The following is a 23,682-nucleotide window of genomic DNA, read 5'->3' on the forward strand; positions in this document are numbered from 1 at the left end:
ATGTGAGGTAAACTTGATCAGAAAACAATTGATGGTATTTATTCAGTTTTTCAGGGGAATCAAAAGACCCAGCCTAAGTTGCATACACACAAGCATGGACAGTGCAATTCAATGGGGGGGGGGGAGTCTTAATAAAGTCCTCATTCTGACTGAAGCTCTAACTAGGAAGCCATGGCTCAAATAAGATTCAACAAGGGGCACTTTCATTCTACATAACAACATTTACAAATAATGTACTGGTTTGTTGATTGGTTCTAATGTGACTAGTAAAACGAAAGGATGAGGCCTACTTACCCTGCTAAAGTGAAATTGAAGCCCACTCTTTCCTGGGCACTCTTTTTTCAGCCATGTCGTTCCTTTGTGCTTCCTCTCTACATAAAAACCCTTTTTACATGTCAAATACAATAGCTGAATACAACTAGAACTATACAACCTAAAAACGTATATATCTACAACCCACAATTGAAAAATAAAAAAAATCACATTCCTGATATGTTCATCTCCTCAGGTAAAAAAAAATGTATATCCCCTCTTGTGAATAATATTTTGTAATTATTTCAGTCTTCCATAGAATCAAATAAAATACATAAATAAAATAATTATCTCAATATATGCTGTTTGAAAGGTTTTTTCTACTTACAGCGTATTACTCCAACTATACGTACATGTATTTTGCAGCTCATCGAAAACGTTACTGTTAAAATAGTTTGAGTGAACACAACTGGTTCTCATTTGAAGCCGTCACACCTGATAATAAACAAACTCCACAGCTGGACCAATAGCGTCTCTGTTTGCCCGCTATCTCTTGTGATGGAGAGCTTCTTCTGCCAATGGTGAAGGTAAGAAGGTGAATTCCTCTAGTGGACATTCTCCAATTAAATTCCGTCGTGGGATGGTTTTTCTTTTGCACGAGGATACTGTACGCCTGTAATTGATAAATGTGTCGAGTCTGTGGACCAATAGAATTAGTCAAGGGCGGGATTTTGTTGCAACTTTGACCTGTCACGTTCAACGAAGGGCTGGTACTAATTGAAAGCAGGGGCTGCAAGTGAATGACAAGAGGGTTGGCAAATAGGCTACATTGAAGAGCGGGGTGTTGAAAGCCATTGTCCAATTACATCAGTCGTAGGCGCGTCTTATCTTGACACGTTCCTCCCACTGGCCGGTCTGCAGGTTTACACAGACTAGCTTTCAGTGTATGTTTGATAAAAATGCAATCTGATGCAGTCAGTAAGTACAGTGACGATTTATTTTTATAACATTTTTGGTTGTTAGTATAGGGGGCGGTTGTATCATACATAGACAAGTAGCTGTATGTTTTCGATTTGTGTAAACCCTTGTCTTTCTAGTATGTTTTTGATTTTCATTATAGAGAATCTCAGTGCTGAAGCCCTTTATTTTGTTCTGTTCAACGTAAAGCAATAATATTATTAACATTCTGAAGGTAGACTTCGGTTAGAAGCGGTCACATTGTGTCATTGATGAATACTTGATTATCGTGTAAGGTGTTTTTTAAAGGGTTGAGTTTTTCAAAAGCAGACTGTGTCTTTTAGTGAATAGAAAATATAATTTTAGCGACAAGACCATACCATATTTGGTATGCATCGCAGCAGAAATATTTCTAACGGTATTTTGTAACAAATAGATCAGTTTTCAAATAAATTGCGGGTAATTACAGAGGGAAATTGTGACGCAGTTGTCTAAAATTCGTTTAAATTTTGTTAACACAGCGACGCTATAGTGTTTACTTTACAGTAAATCAACACAGAAGTAATATGTTAACTGTAGTAGAAGGTTTTGTGTGGTAGATTTTTGTAATGATAATAAAGTGCATTCATTAGTTAGGGATAAGCATCAGGAGCTGGAGGTGTTGAATGAGATCTCAGTCTATGGGAATCTTGGGCAATGTAGTTTATTACACCGTAGTTGTATTTTGAGACGCATTTGCTTTTGCTGGCAAAGAAACTACACATTCCAGTTTGCTGTACTCTATTGATCGTTAAACTCGATGCAAATAACTTACTGTTGTTACACAGTACCACTGTCAGGCTTGGCCTGACAAGGGGAAATGCCATTTGCAATATTTGTTTTTATTCAGCACAACTAAGTTTTCAGTATGACTGACGACGTCTTGTTAAATATGAGTGACGAAAATAAATATTTTCATTTGTTTTACACAGTAGAAGTCCCTCACTTTACGTATTTATTTATTTTTCGGTAGGTATTTTTACAGCACTGTTACAGCTACTGTGTTATTCTTATGGTAAGTTGATATGGTGTTAAAAGCTGTCTGAAGAAGGGGGAAGCCGCAACGTTGTAGCGAGTTATTAAAATAGTGAGTTTTCAGTTTATCGGTTGCGTTTCTCCTTCTTTAAACCGCTCTGTTTGCAAGCCTTCATTTCAGATACTTTTCAATGTTCATTGCGGACAAAAGCAAGTGCATCTCAAAATATGATAGTGGTGTAATAAACTACATTCCCCAAGACATCTCACCCAGAAACTAAAATCCCCAGACATTCAGCCTTTTTCCTGTCATTAACCAACCACCTACTTTCTCTAATTGATTGACATGCTTTGACTCCGAAGACAATGCTGATTAAGGCGAATGACCTAGGAAGTGAAATGATACCAAACAACCTGAAAGCAAGGCAAGCAAAGGGAGCTTTCTATAATATTCTGTAATGCAAGATAATGAACACACGTTTCCTATAACTCGTTTCTTTCAAAACCTGTGGGGCGTATAGTACACAGAATAGATGTACCTGACAGATTACTGTAGATTTATGGCATTATTTTCTTAGCTATAACGACTTATAAGCCGTCTGTTTCTGTTTAAAGCTGTTTTTGATCAGGTATTCTTTTTTTTAAAGTATGGGCCACCACTACACTTACTAAAGGTGTAATTACATTATTATGAATCATATGAAGCCAACCCTATATTGTGGGAGGGAAGGGATTGATTGCTAAAATTACCAGCTGCTTCCTGATAATTCTAGTTTAAAATCTCAACAGTTAGGAAATAAGAATAGGCTACATTTAGCTAAACGTGATCTTTCCAGCCCTAAGTAGTCTGCTGAAAAAATATTTAAGAATACAATTTTCAAATATTCTAATATGGCATCTAATAGTTTATTCAGAAGTTAATATTTGTTTTGTGTTTTGTTTTTTCTCTGTAGGTTTTCAGCTGAACTCTCACCAGTCTACTCTGGCAAACTTTCACACGATTTACCACACACTCAACAGGCTGGTAATTGCTTGGGGTTTTGATTCTTACTGCTGTTATATTAGATTATTAAATAAGAGAAAGCAAATTGCCTTCGCCTCCTCGTATGCAGGGTGGAGAGACATGAATGGTACTCTTTAAAGAACACAGTGTTAAATGAATAATTCCAGTGAATCTTACCTAATATTAATTTCTTTGATCTCATGGAATTGAATGTCTAATTAAGTAATTTGTAATTCATCGCTCCTGCCAGATACTTCAATACTGTTTTCCTGTTTGCCGTATTCTACTCAAAGAGGTCACGTAAAGGAACGCAGTCGACTTAGAAAATATGTCATTTATAAGAAAAGCTGCATTAGATAACTGGAAAGGTTTATTTAATAGGTATGAAAAAACAAGTGGGCATCTGTTATGTAGGAAAATGTCAGACGTAGAAGAGATGGCACTACATATTAAGTTAAACTTACTGGAATGGTTTTGTTTTATTCTGTGCATGTTATGCTTAGCTGTCAAATTTAACTGATCAAAACAAGAACCTGGCACATGCAATTGGTTTGCCTGTAACTCATCCAATAAATGTGCTAAATAAAAACTGCAGTCATACTATAAAAGACTTTATATAAAGATAATCACCTGCATGAGCCAGTATGCAGAACTGCTCCAATTTCTGTCTCGGTGTATTAAAGTGTACTGTATGTATTGGTAGCAAGAAGATAATAACAGCGTTATGTAGGTGTACTGAGTAACGAACCTTCAAATCATATTGCAGAGAACCATTTCTTCTAAGATCATGTGTTTATGTAATGGATAACGCTCATGCATAGTATAGTGCTCCAGTTTGGTGTGTTTGCTGACAGTTCATAAGAATGTAACACCACAAACGGAAGGAGGTGTTTGGCACATCGATGCTGGTCCAGTTCCTTTTAGAGATTGATCCCAGGACCTCATCTAGATGGTCCTTAAAGGACCTCCATGAATTTAAATAAGGAATATGCAGATTTAAATTTAAAAACAGCAATTTAGATTTAGAAAGTGTAAATCCTACTTCTGTTCTGTCACTTCATTTTCTTCAGGAAAACCTGACCTTTTACTCTGAAAGACTGTCGAATACAAATAATACATTTATAGGCGTACTATGCATTGCCAGGGGGAAATATGGATCTTCCTTAGATGTTGAATATGTGAATAGGTCTAATGAAGGCTGCATCTTTAACCACTCTTGCATATTTGATGAAACTTTGCATGGTCAAAATAAGTTATTTAACATACTCGAACAAAGATAGCGGATATGAAAGAGTTATGTCTGTTGTCATCATATATTTGGAAATGGTTCATTTTGTCTGGAGTTTCACATATGTCTGATTTAATAGGGCCTTGAGGTGGCACTTGTTGGCAGCTCTGTGTGGTAAACTTTTTATTATTGGTGACGTATTTTACACTTGTGAAAAGCAATGAACCCAATGTGCTGGAGTTTAACCCTGCAACCATAAAGCAGAGTTACACGAGAGCCTTAGATAAGGCTTAGCTAAACATGCTAGAATTACACCAAAATTATACAGTTTGTAAAGCATTTTGAGATCCTGTGTGGATAAAAGACTACTACAAATGGTCCATCATCCTGAAGATGTACTATACTGTATTGCTTGTTTTTACATAAAATGTTCTGTGGCTATGCAGACCCGTAACATGGCTGGGTTTTCTATCACAAGGTTCACGGCTGTTTCATTAATTATGAGTAGCAAGTGTATTTTTAAGCAGAGTAGAGCTAATCTTTTTTTTTTTGTGTGTGTGCTAGCAGCCGTTCAGCTTCTAAAATGAAACAGGGGCAATTTCGAAATGTTACTTGCTTAGGAAGTGTTCTTCTCTGCTTCTGCATGTTAACGGTGTTGGCAGTATCTGCAATGCAAGACAGATGATGACATTTTTATTACAGAATCTGACAGAAGACGTTAGCCAAGACGAACACCAGACAGGTATTAAAACCCCTGCAAAGTGCTTTTTTTCTTTTTTTTTTATATTTCTGTAAGGGGCAGTAGTTTTGTGTGAGGTTGCAATCCTGCTGCCACCAAACCCTACTACTGTTAATATTCCATGAACCATATTAAAAGTAATGGCACCCTTTGACCTAAGATGGTCAGGGTCGATTGTAGGTGTCGTACAAGAAAAGTTAACCCTTTCCTGGTATCTTTTTTTTTTTTTTTTTTTGGTCAAAGCCTCATATCTCAGAACTTCGCATTTTAAAGGTTATGTAAACATTGTTTTCTTAATGTTAGTGTCCATGACACTGACCTCTGACCTAATAGTGCTGCCATATTGAGGTCATGTGATCTTTGAAGTTATAGCTACTTAAAGCCTGCACACTTTGAACTACAGTCTTAATGTTTGGTACATAGTTTGATTTGGTTTTCTTCCTTTACCCTTTTAGATTGTATTACCAGGTATGCTTTGTTTTTAAATTGTCATACCTTTGTGGGGTCAAGTTCTTCCAACAGTATGTTACCATATTTCTAATCCTTTTTCACTTCTCTTTCCCCCTTTGTGCATTTACAATGGCTGCATAAAATTGCATAACCAGAATTGAGCCCTGTGGGAATTTGTAAATCTGATTGTTATACGATTCAGGCTTAAGTGAGTTATTTCTGTTCATGGTGTTGGTGATAAAATTACCTCCTGTGAAATCCTATGCCCTCCAAACACATTATCACCCAAATTGCTCTGGAATACTACTTGTATATTTGTTGATGACGCAGCTTTACAATTTGTTTGTTTGTTTGTTTTTCAATTTAGGGAGCCTTCGGTCTTGCAGTTCCGCAGACTGCTATTCTAAAACAATGCCGCCTAGAAAAAAGAGGAGACCTACAACAGGAGACGACTTATCTGCCAAAAAAAGTAGACACGATAGGTAAACTGCAGTGTTTCTAAAATGGAGATGGTTGCATGTAGTTTCTAATATGAAAAATTATTGTTATTGTAGTTAATCAATGATTCCATAAATCTTTTCTGATTTCCATTAGCTACATATATTTCAAATATGCAGTTGTGAAAGAAACGTGTGTTATAGCAAACATGTATGTTATTTTCAGACAAGATATTTGGTACCAATATTAGGGTAGAGAGAGTTTTCACTTTCTGGGTCATTTCACCTGTCACCATGTCAATCAATAAGGGAGTCAGCTGGTTGGTTAATAACAGGAAAGAAGCCGTGGAAGGGGTGGGAATAATTTCATTCTCCAGGTGAAAGGACAAAGGATGGTTTATTTTTAATCCAAGTGTAGAATCAGATATGTTTTAAAAATAAAATTAAAAAATACATGGGTTTCTTTCGAAACTGTTTATTTGAATCCAATATAATGAATTGTAGTGCACAACAGGTAAGATTTCTGGAATTATTTTGTTAGCTATACACACTTTAAACTAGTGCTGGGATGAACATGGAATTTTCATGTTCAGATATTCGTAAGTTTTCAAATGTTATCAAAGCTATTATATGTAACACTGCAAGTTGAAAAATATCACAGAAGTGAGAAAGGCCTTACTTTACCCTTGTGAATTAACTACAAAACAAACAATGCAATACAGTAGTTACCGTTTTAAAAAAAAGTGTATTTCAGGTAAAAATAAAGTACACAACACATTATTTTTTTAATAATCTCTGACATTGTTGTGTCTTCGCAAGAAACAAAGTGGCAATAGACACCTTTTCATAAAGGAATAACATTCGTTTTTAACTTGTGTAAACACTTCACATAAAATAAATGTGAAAAAGGGAGCATTGTACAATGAAAAAGAACAATATTTACTCACTGTTTTATTTCTCTTACATTCCACGTAACAAAAACTAGGGTTGCATCATGAAAGTAAATTAAAACATTGACCACTACACGAGTATAACCTTTATCAGTACAGACAGAAACGGACCAATTGACTTGTTTCCTAATATATATATATATATATTGTAGCGGTGGTAAGAATCCAAGCGCAACTTATTTATCAAATAGAGTGAACAGCAACATTCACCAGCGTGTGGGGCTAATCTTAGCTGACAGTCAGGGCGCCCCAGGAAAACTGCTCCTCGCCCACCAATGGGGCACTGGCAGGACATGCCCCCGACTCACCGCAGCAGCAGGTGACAAACAAGGAAAAGCAAGCAGCAGCTGCAACTGAGTAAATTAAGCCACTCAGATTAAATAATTTGTGGCAGACACAGGGTTTTTTGTCATTGAATACATGTAAAATAAAAATTGATTTGTCCCAGCGCTACTTTAAACAATTTAATGACTGCCCCTCCCCCCTTTTGAAAATAAGTGACTAAAATGCAAACTTTTTTTTTTCTCTTAATCCCTGTTGTCTGATGACCTAATAGTTTGTTTCATTTAAAGCATGTACAGAAAACATGAAGCATCTAGGATCAAAACTGAAGACGTTTTCTCAAGTAAAAGATGTTTGGAGTGGTTTTATGAATATTCAGGTAGGAGGAGACATTAGGTTGATAAAAAGTGCTTAATGTCTTAGTTTTATTCTATGAATTGTTTTGACCTTTGGGAATACTAATGATACAGAGTGTTGTCGGACATCTATTTTACTTCATGTTTACAAATTATTCAGTTTTACATACCACTCTTGTTGTGTTCTGTTCCCAGGGATACGAAAGTAAACAAAAAACAAACTACAGCATCAGAAAAAGACCCATGGTGTAGTTTTAAACGTCTCTTACTGCCCATTTCCAATTGAAGTATGGTATTAACACAGCTTCTTCACACCTCTGTAGGAAGAATCCTGAAAATATCTTGTCACATCTGTAGTAGAATTGACACATTGCTGTGACTAAATTCTAGCTTAGTTAAATATTTGCCATCCATTGTTTGTATAGCAGAAAATGAACACACATGCATGGTGGATTGTGGTCATCTCTAGGCAACACAGATCCCGGTTTCCTCCATGTGTGAATGCAGTCATTGGTAGGGTGACCAGATGTCCCAGTTAAGCCTGGAGAGCCCCAGTTTTCCTTCAAAGGTCCCGTGTCCTGCCATTTTGCTCAAAACCTTTAAAAAATCCCAGTTTACAGACACTTCATGTAGCGCAACATACTCTAAATACCTTTTGTCAAAATAACGTAAAGAACCACTTTTAGTTTATGGCACCTGCAATGTAAAAAAAACTAAACTACTAGGGTAATCAAGAACATTTTTATGAAGTGATTAACACAGGTGTACATGCTTATTCCTCAATGCACCTTTCTTTTAGTTTATATTCAGTATGAATCTACAGTCATTTTGTAGCTCTTCAGTTCTGGTGGGATTTAGCCCACACAGAGCAGCGAGAGCTTGCAAGCGTCTAAGTCCACCAGGTTAAGCCACATCAACAACGTCAATAAATACAGCCTGACACAGCAAGTAAAAAAAAGAAAGAAAAGTATTATTGTTATTATTATTATTAAACTCAATATAAGTGTGTAACACAAGATGTATACTTAAATTAATTAGCCACAAGTTATAGACCCAGGTGTGTATTTAAATTATGAAATTAGGTAGCTGCTTAAAAGAAAGAAAAACAATATATAATACTAAGAGTGAGAGGATATGAAATGAGATAGCCTATACTTAAATGGTTTAATTAGTCTTTTCAATTAATTAACAATGTGTCCTGGTTTTGAGCTTTGAAAACCTGGTCACCCTAGTCATTGGCAGTGGAAAAAATTATGGCTGACCTTGATGGAGCAATGCTGCCACCTGTTGATTTACTTTGGTAACATTACAAGATGATCGTTGCAGAGAAATGCAGTAATGTTACCCTAAAACAATCTGATGTATTTGAAAGTTAAACCACTTGACATCCGTGATTTATAAATATTCTTAAACATGCACAGTAACTGTAGTAGTCTAAACTATTCCGTTTGCACAGTCTTCATTCAGAAATTGTATAATTAAGCTCTACATTGCAGCAACAGTGCATGAACAATTACCCTTATTTGGCAGTATTTAAAAAAAAAAAAAAAAACTGCCTCTGCCACACTAAGCTTCATATCTCAGACTACAGTAACCTCATTTTATGGATTATATATACACTACATGATAAATGTTCTGGTGACGTCGGCGCTCCAGATAAGCCGCGTAAAGGGTGTTTCACGCACTGAAAAAATATTAATTACATACGAATATGTATGTGAAAGAGTGGTGGGTAATTCACTGACACAGGAGACAGACAGGTATACTTAACAACACCACACAGGTGCCCAGTTTTATCATTACCGACTCTTTGATTTGTTTTAGCCCGCAGAGGGCGCTGTTGTCCGTGGCTTGACTATCACCGATGATAGACAGGACCACGGAAATACCGATACTGGTACAGGAATCAGCTGCAGGTGCTCAAATAATAATGAAAACAAAAGGTGAAAGAAAAAGGGAAAATAAAACTACAAATAAAAGGTGCTACACTTGGCAGCTTTATCCCGGTCGTCTCTACCCGCACGACCTGGGTCACCGACCTACACTCCCCGCTCCCTCAGCCTACTAGCCACAATACCTCGGGGTTCTACCCAAGTTTTCCACGCTACCACTATGTCTCTGTGGTTTCGTTTTGTTCCTTTTTCATGAACAGCTTGAACCAATTTTGCTACACAGCTTGAGCTCTCGTGTTCTTGCTGCTTGTACTTCACTGGTTCACAGCATCTCAATGGTTAATTGTGAATATACTGTATGCGGGCTAGAGAATGGCAGTAGAGCTAATTATAGCCTGCTTGGGAATTGCCCAAAACACGTGATGAGTCAGAGTTTTCAATGAAAATAGTACATTTAACAATTAAAAAAAAAAAAACACACTAGAGTTGATTCCACTACTTGCAGTGTGTATTTGTGACTGCTGAATAAACGACTGGATTCTGGATTTCTCTGTGCCGTCTTAGTCTCCTCAACCTTTTCTACCAGTTTATCTATCTGTCAACCAAATTTTTGGAAGTTAAGCTGTATAATAAATACAATATTTTGTGTTTCGAGAGTCAGGATGCTTTATATTTAGGGGTCTACCTAAATCATGATTTTGCGGAATTCAGTAAATTGAGGGGTCACCGCAAAATTCACCTCTTTAGGGGACAATCCATACTTGTCAAGTTTGGAGAGAAAAAAGAAACCTTCTTTAAATGAACTAGTGAACAAATCAAGTGACGCAAATTGCATATCTTCCTTCTGTATAGGCTTTTTTTTTTATTCCTTCGCTGTCCGGTGTGCATTGCACTTAGGCAAAAAAAAAAAAAAAAGCATTCTTAGACACATAACATTTACAAAAAAATACTCCAAAGCAGTTAACGTGTTGTTTACAGTTCAAATGACAACGATGTTTTAATCAGCCTATCAGTGCGTCTGTACTGTGCAGTAGGGGGTGGGATAAAGTTAGTACTGCATTGTTTTGATTTAGGTTGCTAAAATCTGGTTTTCAGCATTGAAGCTAAAATACCAGAAATTGACGACACAGCAAAAAAAGCAAAGTATATTTCCGCTGATGATCGTGTCAAGATATTTCCCAAAGAAACTGTACATGCAGATGGAGGTAACTGTTTTGCATATCTTGTAATGTGTCTTTGGAGAAAATACGATTGATCGCTATTTAACTTCAGAATCATACATTAAACGGAAGGCTACTACAGAGGCTGCTGAACAGAACGTAAAATAAACAGCTTTCAGAAAACAAACTAGAAAGTCTGCACAGACAAAAAGTATTCCTGTAGGTTGTAGCCAAGTTAAATCAGTATACCGGTACGATCCAGCACAGCCACCTCGCTTCAAACAACCTGCTGCTTACTTTTTAAACACAGTTTTAGACCCGAACAGGCACGTTTTCTTTGTTTTGACTTGGTGCTAATAAATTAAATTGTTGGATGGGACAAATAACATGATAATGAACGTGCTGCATATATTGTCTTTATTAAAGCATGCCAGATGCCCTTGGGTAACTGTTTTGGGGCTGTTTCTAATCAATTTCCACATCTGTATAACTTGGCAAAGCTTTGCCTTACACTTCCAACCAATTCAGTGGATGCAGACGTGCGGTCTCAATGTATGGGCAAGTCCACACCAGACAGAGAATGTCGGCAGCAACTGCAGGGGGGTGCTGCATGCTTGCTTTTAACAAATGACAGCACTGTTTTAGTAAGGAAGCAAGCACCACTATTTTTAGGCTTTTACAGTGCTTTGAAATATTGTTTAGTTAATGTTTAAACAAGACAGTGAAATCCTAATTTTATTCCATAACCTACCTATGAAAATACGTAAATTTACCATGATTTAAATAGACCCTTATTTATATTTCTTAGCAAGGCATCAATAATGAATATAGTATTATCTGTTCTTTATAACTATGTAGTATATGCATGCAGGCGTTTTAAGTGTATTCCATCTGCAGTGTTGAAACAAAAAAATAAATCTGTTTGTGTTTATTTTATTTTTAGCTATATTGTTTGTCAATAAAGCAAATAAGAGTAATTGTTGTTTTTGTTTTTATTGTAAGACCATGTTTTTGTACAGTAGTTTAAAGTAACATTAAAGTTAAAATAGAAGGTTGTAGTTAATGCATACACCATAATAAGCAGGCCCAGACTGAATCTACAAGCAAATTTGCCAAATTCTGTAGATCATTTTACTTAAATTCTGCGGAAATTACTATACAGGCTAACTTCACTATAACAAACCCCCATGGGACGTGGAGAGATGTTTGTTATATCAGGGTGTTCAGTGTAATAGGGTTTGGCATTTTTCCGAATCAGAATAATTACAAAACGGCAAATTTAAATTGAACATGTGTAGTACTTTTATGAAGATTCCTTCACATTGATCAAAATGTAAATGGTATTGTGACAAGGTACTCCTGTCACGTGTTTGTAACCGCATTGCAAGAAAGAGACATGGGACTTGGAGTTGAAACGCCAGCGCAGGTGTGCAGGATTTGTTACACACAAAACAGAAAGTAAACAAATGGGTCATGTGATGCTACAAACGATCGTAACGCACAGAGGACACGTACAAGACAGGCAGGCTGCAAGTCTCAATCGAGCGCCCATTTGTAAACAATTGTTTGATCAAACATAACTTCAAAAAGTACACAAAACAAACCCATTTCCACATATAAATTACACCAACACTAATTCCCCCTTGTGCCCCCCTGCTACAGATAATACAGTAATTACGTGTCCTTTCTCTTAAAAAAATAAAAAGTGAAAAAACTGTCCAGTGTAGATTGCTCCTCACGCGTGTGAAGGATTGCATTCGTCATGCATGATTCGTATTACAATAGGTCATCTTTGAATTAGCGTTATCTTTTGATTTAGTCAACCATGATCTTTGCTTTCACTGAGAGAGTAACACACCTGACACTGGGGGAAGTTCAGTGTTGGTCAGTACTGAGATCGTTGTATCAGGGTCGAATTCAGTGAATTCCACGCATTTTTGTCAAAAATTGGCGGCCACATATTCCGTCTGGCCCTGCCTATAAGTTAGCATCAAAGTATGTACAATATCTATTGAAAGTACTCTTGACTTCAATGTAATGTTGCATATTACTCACCCAAAATACATTTTACTCGTATAGTGACTAAATTGGGAAGCAAATTACTCAGTAACCCCAAAACTATATAAAACTATATAAAATTTGTTCTTCATTCTGCTGTATAAAGATAGTAGACTTTGGGCCCTATTTAGCAACGTTCGCAAACCCCTAAGGCAATCGCAAAACACTTTTGCGGACAGCTAGCGCACCAGAATCTGGCGCACATGTGAGCAAACAGACTTTGCCCACCTATGTGATTTAGCAACACATGTTTTTATGCCCACTTAGCAAGTTAGCGTCAGCGCTTGACATGGGCTGAACTTGGGAAGTATCCTCATTTAAATACAAATGTAGCGATTTAGCATACCATCAACAGCATTAGCATTTGCATTTCAGTAGACATGTGAAAAACAGGTCTAAACTGCACAAATTACATCGACTATTAATACCACTGAAACTAACAGAGAAGCAGGCAAAGAAAAGAGAGAATAAAAGAAATATGGAGTGCGCACTGGATTAATGTGATATTTTCTAATGTGATACTTTGTAATGTGATTTTGTAACAATTGTAAGTTGTCCTGGATAAGGGCGTCTGCTAAGAAATTAATAATAATAGTAATAATAATAATTTCTAAGCGGCCAGACAAAGAGTGGAGGAAGAGACGTCCCCAAATAATTAAGTCATCTGTTTTTATTAAGCCTGTCTGACATACAATGCATGCAGCAATTTTGCCTCAACTGACAATCTGTCAACTGCTTCAGGCAGACCTGGAAGGAGACATAAAGAGATCACACTGTTTGCCTGTTGCAGTAAAGTACATGCACCGACACACAATAGGCACTTCTACGTAAATAATAAGGGGACCTATTCTGTCAACGTGCAAGTAGTGTGTGATCTGTGATGCAAACAACTACATCGCAAATGTGTGTGCAAACTGTCGTTGCTCCACTTATGACTTGTTTATGCACGCTAATTCTCAGGTGGCACTGCGTTTCAGTGGTATGACAGTCTGAGAGGCTGGTTGATAGGGGACAACGGGTGTCCACTGAAGCGGTGGCTAGTGAGACTGCTGCTCAACCCCACGACCCCTGCCGAAGGTATAGCCATACCTTTAAATGTGCTTGTGATGTACTTAAGTTTGGAATCCTCAAAATGTGATTCCGATATCTGTGGCGGAACACTACAGTAAACTGTACAGTAAACAGTAAGCAGAAGGTTAGCAATATCATCCTGGCTTGTTGTGTTTTACACAACATAGCTCTCCGTAATGGATGTTGAACTTACAGAGGAAAGATTACATGGTTTGAGGGAAGCAGATGCTGAACCTGATGCTCCAGTGTTGAAGGTTGCAGATGCTGCAAGTGCCAGACAGGTCAGACAAAGCCTTTTAGACACAGGTTCATAGGTACACTTGCTGACCAATAAAAAAATGCAGACTTTGTTATTGTTATGTAAGATGCAAGTGTGTACCATCAGTATATTTTTTTAACAGGAAAGCATTTATAATAAAGGCAGTGACCTTGCTCACGGTTCAAAGGTGAGCTATCCATGGCTAACTTAAGGAAAACTCCTGATTCTAAATTCAGCTGCGCATATACTTGCTAAATAGGGCCCTTTGAGTTATTGGTGTGGTTTTTGGTTCACACCAACTATAAATTTCTCAGTAGGAAGGTTTTGTCTTATTTTGTACGCTGATTATATGATTTTTTTTTGTTAATATTTTACTGAACAGGCTACTGTATAAAGTTTACAACAAAACACATTACTTACCATTGCTGTCTGCTGCATTGTACATATTCCCACGAAATGTCTTTTTCAACATATTCATGATTTGTTTTTATATTTTTATTCTCATGTTTGTTCGTAATTCTGTGTTAACCAGTGATTTCATTTGGAGATCAGGTCACAGTGGTTTGAGCACGATTATGTATGCATGACAACATGCCCATATTTGCCTTACCATGCATCTCTGTAACCTGTCTCTGTAAAACTGTGTACACCCAGCAGGGAGCTTGCTGCTAGATACCCCATTTTAATTTAGATATAATCATTGTATTACAGGTAGCGATGATGTTGTAGGTCCTGAAGGCATGGAAAAGTTCTGTGAAGATATTGGAGTTGAACCTGAAAATGTAAGATTGGTACAATACATTTGTTTATTAAAACTTTGTTTGTTAGTTTTTACAGTTTAACAACAATCAAAACAAATAATTGTTACAGTTATAATTCTAAGAGAAGGAAAGATTACTATTGCTACAGTTTGCATGACATTTGTTTGTTTTTGTAAAAGAGTATCTTTTACAAAAACAAATACATTTCATGGTACATATAGTCGGCACTCGGATATCTGTTACCCAGAAACACGTCAGTCGCGTTTTACCGTCCTTGTATTGAGAGTAAAATCAATCCCCATTTTATATATGTAACAAATTTAATGCACTTCCCCATCAGTTGCGATTTCCGACTCCTTCACCAGTTTTGTGATACAAAGCCCATCTCTTCAATGTTACAATTGATTTGAATATCCGTGGCAGCCCACTTTTTCTTTTCAAATCTGGCTGTTAATTAATAGATACAGACAATAAATCTACCCGCTACCAAGCCACGCCCCAGTCTTGACTGCTCTTGAATATGCATGCCAGTGGCAATTTATTTATATTGTATCTTTATCTTTTAATTATGTCTTTGTTGTGTTTTATTGTATTTTGCTTTATTTTACTGTGCGTTTTTTTTTTTTGGTGTGACTTTTTTTTTGTGTGTGTTTTTTTTTTTTTTTTGCGGTAAATGTGCAGTTACAAAGCGCATCCTCCAGTTTCACCTGACGAAAATGCATCCAAAATAAAGCAAACGAGACAAGCTAGGGTAATGTAGTTTTAGATACTGTGATGTATTTATTTTTTTAAAATCTGTGATCTTTAGTTTTTGTGCATTTTCATTGGCAAGTGAACTGACGTTAGAGCCTTATCGAGCACTATATTCTGCAACTTTGGAAACTGTTTTAATTCTGTGTTGTTTTTTTTTAAATAAAACATTTTAATCTTTTGCTAAATTGCATTATCTTTTACGTTCTATTCAGTTCTGTGCATGGGTAACATTTTGATTTAATTTTGCTGTTGGGTTGTTAACAGGGAATTTTACATACTGCTACAATACGTATCAGATTTAAAAGTATGTACTGTATTACAATCCATATGTCGTCTCTTGACAAGGGATATTTTCATTATCATATCCTTCTGAATTAAAATACTTCTGTTGAAATTATAGTACTGTACCAACAACACCAATACAGTACATCTAAATGGAAGCCTACTTATTTTAAAACAGTCTTTTCAGATATGTATTTTTTATATTGTATCATTTTTGTGTTACCTGAAAAATGGACATGGGTTGGAACGAGTTGTCTGTTCTTTTACCATGGTCTTCTAGTGTAAACCAAGGAGACTCGCAACATCAGCAATTTGGTACAAAACTAGGTGGTGCTCGTTATTTTCTTAGGGTTTTTTTTTTTTTTTGCAGTTGTAAATGATAGATGTGCAATACTGGTTTTCAAATAAAACAACACAAAACAAAAGCCTGTCTCCACACTGGAGAACCAAACTACATACTTCAGAGTGAAAGTAAACTATAATATCGGACAGCTAAAGTGTTTCCTGATCAAAACACTTTGTATATCTGTTTAATAAAGAGTAGAGACGATACCTTGGAGTTTGCTGCAACACGCTGGGTCTGTGGGCAGGACTGAGCCTGTCAAAGACCCTGCACTGTTGCTTCAACCCTACTAAATACCTGCCTTAACATATTGTTTCTAATTAACACCAGGTAAGTACCAGTTTGGACATGTGGTATCCTGGGAAATGTAGTTCCGGGTTCTATGACAATTGAACTGTACTTCTATACTTTCCTTTACAACACACAGCTATTGTGTACAAACCGTGGTCGAATATTGTACCAGACAGCTCCATCTAGTGAACAGGTACTGTGTATTGGCAAGTGAACTATGAGTCACTTTATGTTGTTGACTTTTAAACCCAAACACAGTTTGCTTAATACAAATAGGGGTTTTAATCGATTTAATGAGTAAGTGATTAAGGACATCCGTGGGCTTTGATCGATTAAAAAAATTAATGATTTGATTACTCTTCTCTACCTGAGTGCGGTATTAAAAAATTTGGGGCATGAAAAAGAAATCTTAAAAAATGTCAGAGGGCAACTGGAAGGTATACCTGATATTTCATAATATCTCAGAATGAAGAAAAAAAGTTGCAACATTTGCTTATCATATCATCTTGGTCGCAAGTAGATTTTTAAAATTTTTTTATTCAACATATTTCTTTCAAACGGTATCGGAAAATTAACAGCTATATCGTTCTTTTTTTTTAAGCTAATAAAATAGACTCAATAAATACAATTTCTCTATAGCTAATCTAAATAACATAGTACTCTAAGTTACATTTGTTAGCCTGTTAATATTTTTAAATGACTCGCTTTGGCTAACTTTATTCAAATATTTTCAAACTGTCATTACTGTCAGTAAATATGTATATTAAACATTAGTCTGCATTGTGACACTTTGTATTACTTGTAATTGTCTTTCTATACAATTTCATATCGCTAGCAAAGATGTGTGATTAATCAATCGTGCAGATCAGGTGATTAATCGATCAATAGAAAATGTCAAGATTAAAATCCCTAATACAAAGTATATCAAAAATGTTATTAAACACAATATTTCAGTAATTATAATAAGACAATAAATACAACTTGTAAAATTGTAAAGCTTTTTAATTGTGAAGCTAGCCAAGTTTCTAGCAGTTTCTTGTGATATTTAGATGAACAGGTATATTTAAGTGTACTGCCACCTTCCATGTTTTATTTAACCATTTTCCTCGATACTTCTATGTAAAATACTTTTTAAATACAAATTAATGATATTTGCTTTCAATTGTTTATTTCAAATGTTGGTGCTGGTGGTAGTCAGGGCTATTATTAGCTTTTCGATCATTGCATATCATGTGGTTTAAGTGTAACAGTGTGTTTGCCGTGTTGTCGTGTGCAGGTTGTGATGCTTGTTCTAGCCTGGAAGCTGGATGCACAGAACATGGGTTACTTCACTTTGCAGGAATGGTTAAAAGGAATGGGTGCATTGCAGTAAGGAATCATTTCAGTCTGTTTCTACTATGTCTCTGTTTCATAATTACAGATATTTCTTTTCCTAAGATTGTTAACAGCTTAATGGTTAAAATGTACTGTAGGTTATAGTGCCAAGTGTAAAACTGACATTCTTTTGAAGATCTGCATTTGTATTGTCCTTTTAGAGCAGATCTTTTGTACACAAATTTTTCGCATGTTTATGTTCATGTTTATTAAAATGTTCAGTCCTCTTCATCAGATTCTAATTCATATTTTCACTATGCTTTAATGTGAACTTGGTGGTGATAAAGGCTTTGGTCAGAATTCTGACAATTTGACAGGCAGTTATAGCTACTCATACTGTTTTTTTTTGTTGTGTGTTTTTTTTTTTTTTTTTTTTTTTATTTGTTACTTTATCTAGGTGTGATACAACAGAGAAGTTAAGAAATTCCCTGGAGTACTTGAGATCTGTACTAAATGAGTCAACACATTTTAAACTTATTTACAGATACGCATTTGACTTTGCAAGGGTGAGTAGGAAAAATCGTTCTTTCCCGAGTCCAAATTTCAAAGTAGTCCCTCTAGCAAGACTTAGAACAGCAACTGTTGAAGTAACACAGAATTACAGTTTTATAATGTGTAGTACCAGGAAGCATGTGAGATAGCTAAACAATAAAAGCATACCATGAAGTGTTAGTGAATGTAATTAAGAAGAGAAAAACTAAAATGGAAACACATGGGACAGCATTCCATACTCCAGGGAATTTTGACGTTTTTGCTTTTTGATTCGTTTTTTTAGAATTGTCGAATATAATGCTGTTTTTCTCACTACATTATTAGAAAGTTTCTTATTTCAAGACTATAATCTTTTTGCCATTGTAATGCTTTGGTGAAAACAACATATTCCATTGGTGTTGTAACAATCATCTTTGCAGTAGTCTGTCCCAATGATTCTTTACCACAAACTCTGATCCTCAACCTTAATTATTCTTCTGTAATGTTTTTCAACAGGAGAAGGACCAAAGGAGCTTAGACATTAACACTGCCAAGTGTATGCTGGGTCTTCTTTTCGGAAAAACATGGCCTCTCTTTCCTGTGTTCAGTCAATTTTTAGAGGTACTGTTTTGTAATTTTTATTGGGTCACAAAATAATTTTTTTATGAAGTGATGCGTGATGAACAGGTGTACAACCCAAAAGGGGGTTGTTGGATGTTTTGGCTTGATAAACAGTATACTTTACCATTCACAATATCTTATGGTAGGGACCAATGTTCCCTCAAATTTTTTGTACTGAGCGGACTGCAAACTTCTCTGAGAACTACATTTCTGTCAATGGGCAGTTTAGTTGAATACTAAATAAGTGACATCATAGTTAATATAAACTGTCCAACTAAACAATGATCACTGGCAAACGTGATTGTCATTAAAGGCAACAAATAAACTTGAAAATGTCAGCAAGAACAAGGCACTATAAATGTTCAAGATTTTGAATAAACTAAGGTTTTAACATCGTCTGACCACACTTTCCATCCTTTTAGTGCCTTCTTGTAATTACCAAACCAAAGCAATAACATATCGCACTCACACACAGTATTAACTATGATCAAAGAGAAGCACAAGAAGCACACACCAATGCACTTATCAAAAAGTCCACGCACTACTGTAACATAATTTTCCTGTATTTGTATTATTTTTTTAAATGGTGTTGCTATAGGGATTTATGTTTCTATGTACTAAAAAAAAAATACAATTTATTCCCATTTGTTTTTTTGTTTCTAAAAAATACCGCTTAACTTTGCAACGGCCTACCATTTCTTCTTTCCTTTGTGTTCATTGCTGTAACTTAACATGCAGTCCAAATGAATTGTAATAATTAAAAAAAAATAATAATAATTTGCAAGCACTGCCTTTTCATCAGTGTGGATGGGCACTGCATGTCTTAAAACACACTCGATTGGCTATTGCTAGGTAGTGCTTTGTTTCTCTTAACCAATAGGATTTCCTTGATGTCCAAACTGATATATGCAGAGGTGATTGATACCTCCGTGGCGGTGCTGCATTTATATCCAGAAAAAACTATATTTTTAGGGTCCTAAAGCTGGAGGAGTGCTGTGCGTGAGATGTTATGAAGTTAGCGTGTGCTGGTCTGCGCAGCCTGTTTTTTTTTTTTTGGTGCGCGGTACCTGCAAGATTGCTGCGCGCCCGCGCATGCGCACAGCTTAGAGGGAACATTAGTAGGAACGCCTATAATAATTCCTAGAACTTTGACAAAAACACACAGGTCTCACCCTGTGTTGTCTTAAAGGTGCAGGCACACATTTTTCAAAATGTTTAATGGCACTTGACAGGGTGATTTAATTAATATTTTCTGAAAATAATCTATTTAAAGAAACTCTGTTGCCTGGCATTACAATGAATGGTTTGAAGTTGATTTGAACAAAACGGGTGACTTTATTGATTTATTTAAAACTGTTCATTGTTGTTGTATCATTGTGAGGTTCTAGGAACAACTTGGAAGCCTTGATTACATTAGTGCTGGCAAATGTATAGGTTTAACCACTTCTGTCCTAAGGCCCTGGTAATGCCCTGTGTTACAGGCATTTTGTGAATTTGTGACTCCTGTTTGACATCAAAATTACTCTATTTTCCTTTTCAGATACCCCTGGCAAATAGCTTTTTGATAAAATATATTATACCTGCATCACATTTAGTCACTATAATGCAAATATTTGATGGAAAATGTAGAAACTTTTACGCTGCTGGATGTGCCTGTGCCTATGTGGAAATATTTGCATTGGTTTTGAGGGGGTTTTCATGCTCTAGACAGACACCAGGCTACTTTGACCTTTCCACTTCGAAATATGCAGCCCACGGTCCATGACGCCCACCCCAAATTCATGCGACCGGTACGCCACCAAAGAATAAGAAACCCTGGCATAAAATATGGGTAACATGGGGTGTTACCCATAATCCTTCTATAATTTTAGGTAATACCACTGTATATAGCAAAAATCACCTGTTTTTCCTTATATTTATACCTGTGAATCTGACAGCTTTTGTTCCACAGTGGACAGTGGTTTTAAATTGCACTGAGTGTTCTGAATTCAAAAATACCAAATATGTGCACCTTTATGCTAACGGTTTCTCTCCAACTACACACAACAAGTCTGAGATACAAGGTGTCACACACAGTAACTATATACAAAAAACATATGGTTCCTAATGTTTATTTTTACCCTCTGATTGCTGAATTTATGACACTGGACACTACAGTACCTCCCACACACTTAATACGTCACAGTGGTGTCATGTGATCAGAGTCAAGGGCAGGAAGTATCAACATACTTCCTGTATCTACCATCAGCATCAACAAAACAAGATGTAGACAAAAAGTTTGATGTTACTTCAAAGCTGATTTCATGAAGCACAGCACAATAAAACTTTTTTTTATTTATTTTTTTTTAATTCACTCAGTGTTTCACAGAATAAGCCAAACACAGGGCACCAGTTCTGTTGAAATAGGCTCTTCATTACATTTAGCAACTTCATCACATCAAAGATATTTTAACTGTGTAATATAATGAAATTAAAGCCACCGACCTAATATGTTCTGTAATAACGCCTCGATGAGCGAACCAGAGTGAAAAAATGGCAATCCGGATTTTATTTTTATTTGTTTACCATGTATTTCAATTGGACGTACCAGGTACGATTTTTTTTGGACGTACCAGCTACGTCCTTCAGTCTGGAGTGGTTAATAGGGAGGGGGGTATATTTGGTCACCTAACAAAATAATACAATTTGTCAGATACATTGTTACCAATAATGTTGGACTGTAACCTAAATTGTCATTTTATTTTTTGTTTTCTTTTACTCAGCAATCAAAATATAAAGTAATAAACAAGGACCAGTGGTGCAATGTGTTGGAGTTTAGTAAAACAATAAACCTTGACCTTAGTAACTATGATGAAGATGGGGCCTGTAAGTATTGTCAAAACTTGATGTTCTTAAACCTCAATATTGCATGCAATCCAGTAACATAAAGATGACGACTGTGTATAACTTTGTTGAGTTTCAGTTGATTTTTTGTTTGTTTTTGAGGGGAGGGAAGTCAAAGTTAGGAATCTAGTTATTAACACCTTTTGTCTCTGATCATTTTTGATACACTCAGTCAACACAGGGCAGTGATGGTATGCCTTAGCTCCAGTGATTTTAGCTCCAGTACATAGCACTGTATTGGACACATCTGAAGTATTGTTATCCACATAGGTGATTCCAAAGTTTAAAATCATCTTTTCTTTATACAACTGGTGTCTCTTGAATTAAAAGCAGCGTTTATAGCCTTGCTGTTATTAATACCTGTCTTTCCTCCCCAGGGCCAGTCTTGCTGGATGAATTTGTGGAATGGTATAAAGACAGACAGTCCTAGTACTTAAAATATGGCAGCTCAAGAGCCCCCTGTTACCACAGCTGTGTCTACCATTCAGTTATTGATTACTGTTCGTATCAAAGTGCATGCTGCTTCTTTGCACTGTTTTCAACTTGCAGAGAACATTGATGTTCACCATGCAGCAGGCCAACTAAGCTTAGTGTGGCATTGTTCCTTGAAGGCTGTTCTACATTTTGTAATTACACTACGAGTTGTTGGAACTGCCAGCATTCACACTGTGATGTGTATATCGCCATCTGTATTTTGTAAATGTGTATAAAGATGCTTCATATATCTAGAAATACTTTTTTTGCTTGATACGCATAAAAAAATGTAAAAAAAATTCAGTGACATTAAATTTCACTTAGGATCTTCTACCAGTGCACATTGTCAAAACAAGAAGTCAAAAGACTTCTGACCAAAACTTTAAATAATAATCATTGTGTTTAAATGTTGTACTTTATTTGTAGAACTATGATACCCTTAAACATCATAAATAATATTATAAAGCAGACAGCGACCTCAGCAACCTTTTAATATGCAATATTTTACCAGGAAACTCTTGACACGTTGCAAAATAAAGTTGTTCAAACAGACAAATGTGATAAAATAAGTAACGCTGTAAATGTGACTTGCTAAACAATTTAAAATAAAATTCAGTTTAGTTTTAACTGTTAATTATTAATTGAATTGAGATGTGTTTCATGTGTAAGGTGAGAGAAACAATAGTCTTTAAATACAGGGATAGCGAAATTTTATTTTCACAGCACTGCTTCAGACATGTTATAAATCCCAGCACTTAATATACACACTAAATACTAATCCATCCACTCAATCAAAAATGTTACCCAGAGATCACTGATGTAATGCTTTTCACCCCTCGGTCTTCCACACCAGACAAGAGGACAACACCTTTCTGAAGAAGGATTGCACCATCTCCACGTGCAACAGGTGTGTTGGTAATAATGCTTTATTTTTATACAGTGCCCTTCATAGTGGACCACCATCACAAAGTGCTTTACAAGATAAGAAACTAGGGTGTGTGAACTGTGCATTAGCTGCAGAGTCACTTACAACAACATCTCACCCAAAAGACGGAGCACAAGGTGACTTGCTCAGGGTCACACAATGAGTCAGTGGTTGAGCTGGGATTTGAACTGGGGACCTCCTGGTTACAAGCCTGTTTCTTCAACCACTGGACCACACAGCCTCCATAGCCACACGTGACTACAATGTGTACGTCGCCTAATATCAACACAAGTGGGGAGAAAAGCTGTCTGCTGCTTGGTTACCTGGAGGCTGCAGTGATACTTTTGACACTAACGTCAGGTATGTAACAAATGTCATCACTGCAGGTAAGTTTTT

The 23,682-nt window shown here is 36.2% G+C and overlaps 1 protein-coding gene across 4 annotated transcripts; it reads left to right on the forward strand.

The window, feature by feature from the left end:
* The first annotated feature begins 1,149 nt into the window (after nucleotides 1–1,149).
* Nucleotides 1,150–23,326, forward strand: LOC121298047 (DCN1-like protein 4). Of its 4 annotated transcripts, none has more exons than XM_041224801.1 (12): nucleotides 1,176–1,230; nucleotides 2,222–2,263; nucleotides 3,177–3,247; nucleotides 5,157–5,196; nucleotides 6,011–6,125; nucleotides 7,603–7,691; nucleotides 14,820–14,890; nucleotides 17,815–17,906; nucleotides 18,310–18,418; nucleotides 18,900–19,004; nucleotides 21,767–21,869; nucleotides 22,265–23,323. In XM_041224801.1, exons 1-12 carry the CDS (start codon nucleotides 1,212–1,214, stop codon nucleotides 22,315–22,317), a joined length of 909 nt encoding a protein of 302 aa, XP_041080735.1. In that variant the 5' UTR covers nucleotides 1,176–1,211; the 3' UTR covers nucleotides 22,318–23,323. The 4 variants fall into 4 exon arrangements, with proteins under 4 accessions (XP_041080754.1, XP_041080744.1, XP_041080735.1 ...); XM_041224829.1 differs by lacking the exons at nucleotides 1,176–1,230; nucleotides 2,222–2,263 and adding exons at nucleotides 2,694–2,852; nucleotides 5,649–5,661 and having other exon boundaries at nucleotides 22,265–23,325; XM_041224820.1 differs by lacking the exon at nucleotides 2,222–2,263 and having other exon boundaries at nucleotides 1,150–1,230; nucleotides 22,265–23,321.
* The last annotated feature ends 356 nt before the right edge of the window (nucleotides 23,327–23,682 follow it).

Source organism: Polyodon spathula, chromosome 2 (assembly GCF_017654505.1).
Source record: "Polyodon spathula isolate WHYD16114869_AA chromosome 2, ASM1765450v1, whole genome shotgun sequence".
Lineage (NCBI taxonomy): Eukaryota > Metazoa > Chordata > Actinopteri > Acipenseriformes > Polyodontidae > Polyodon > Polyodon spathula.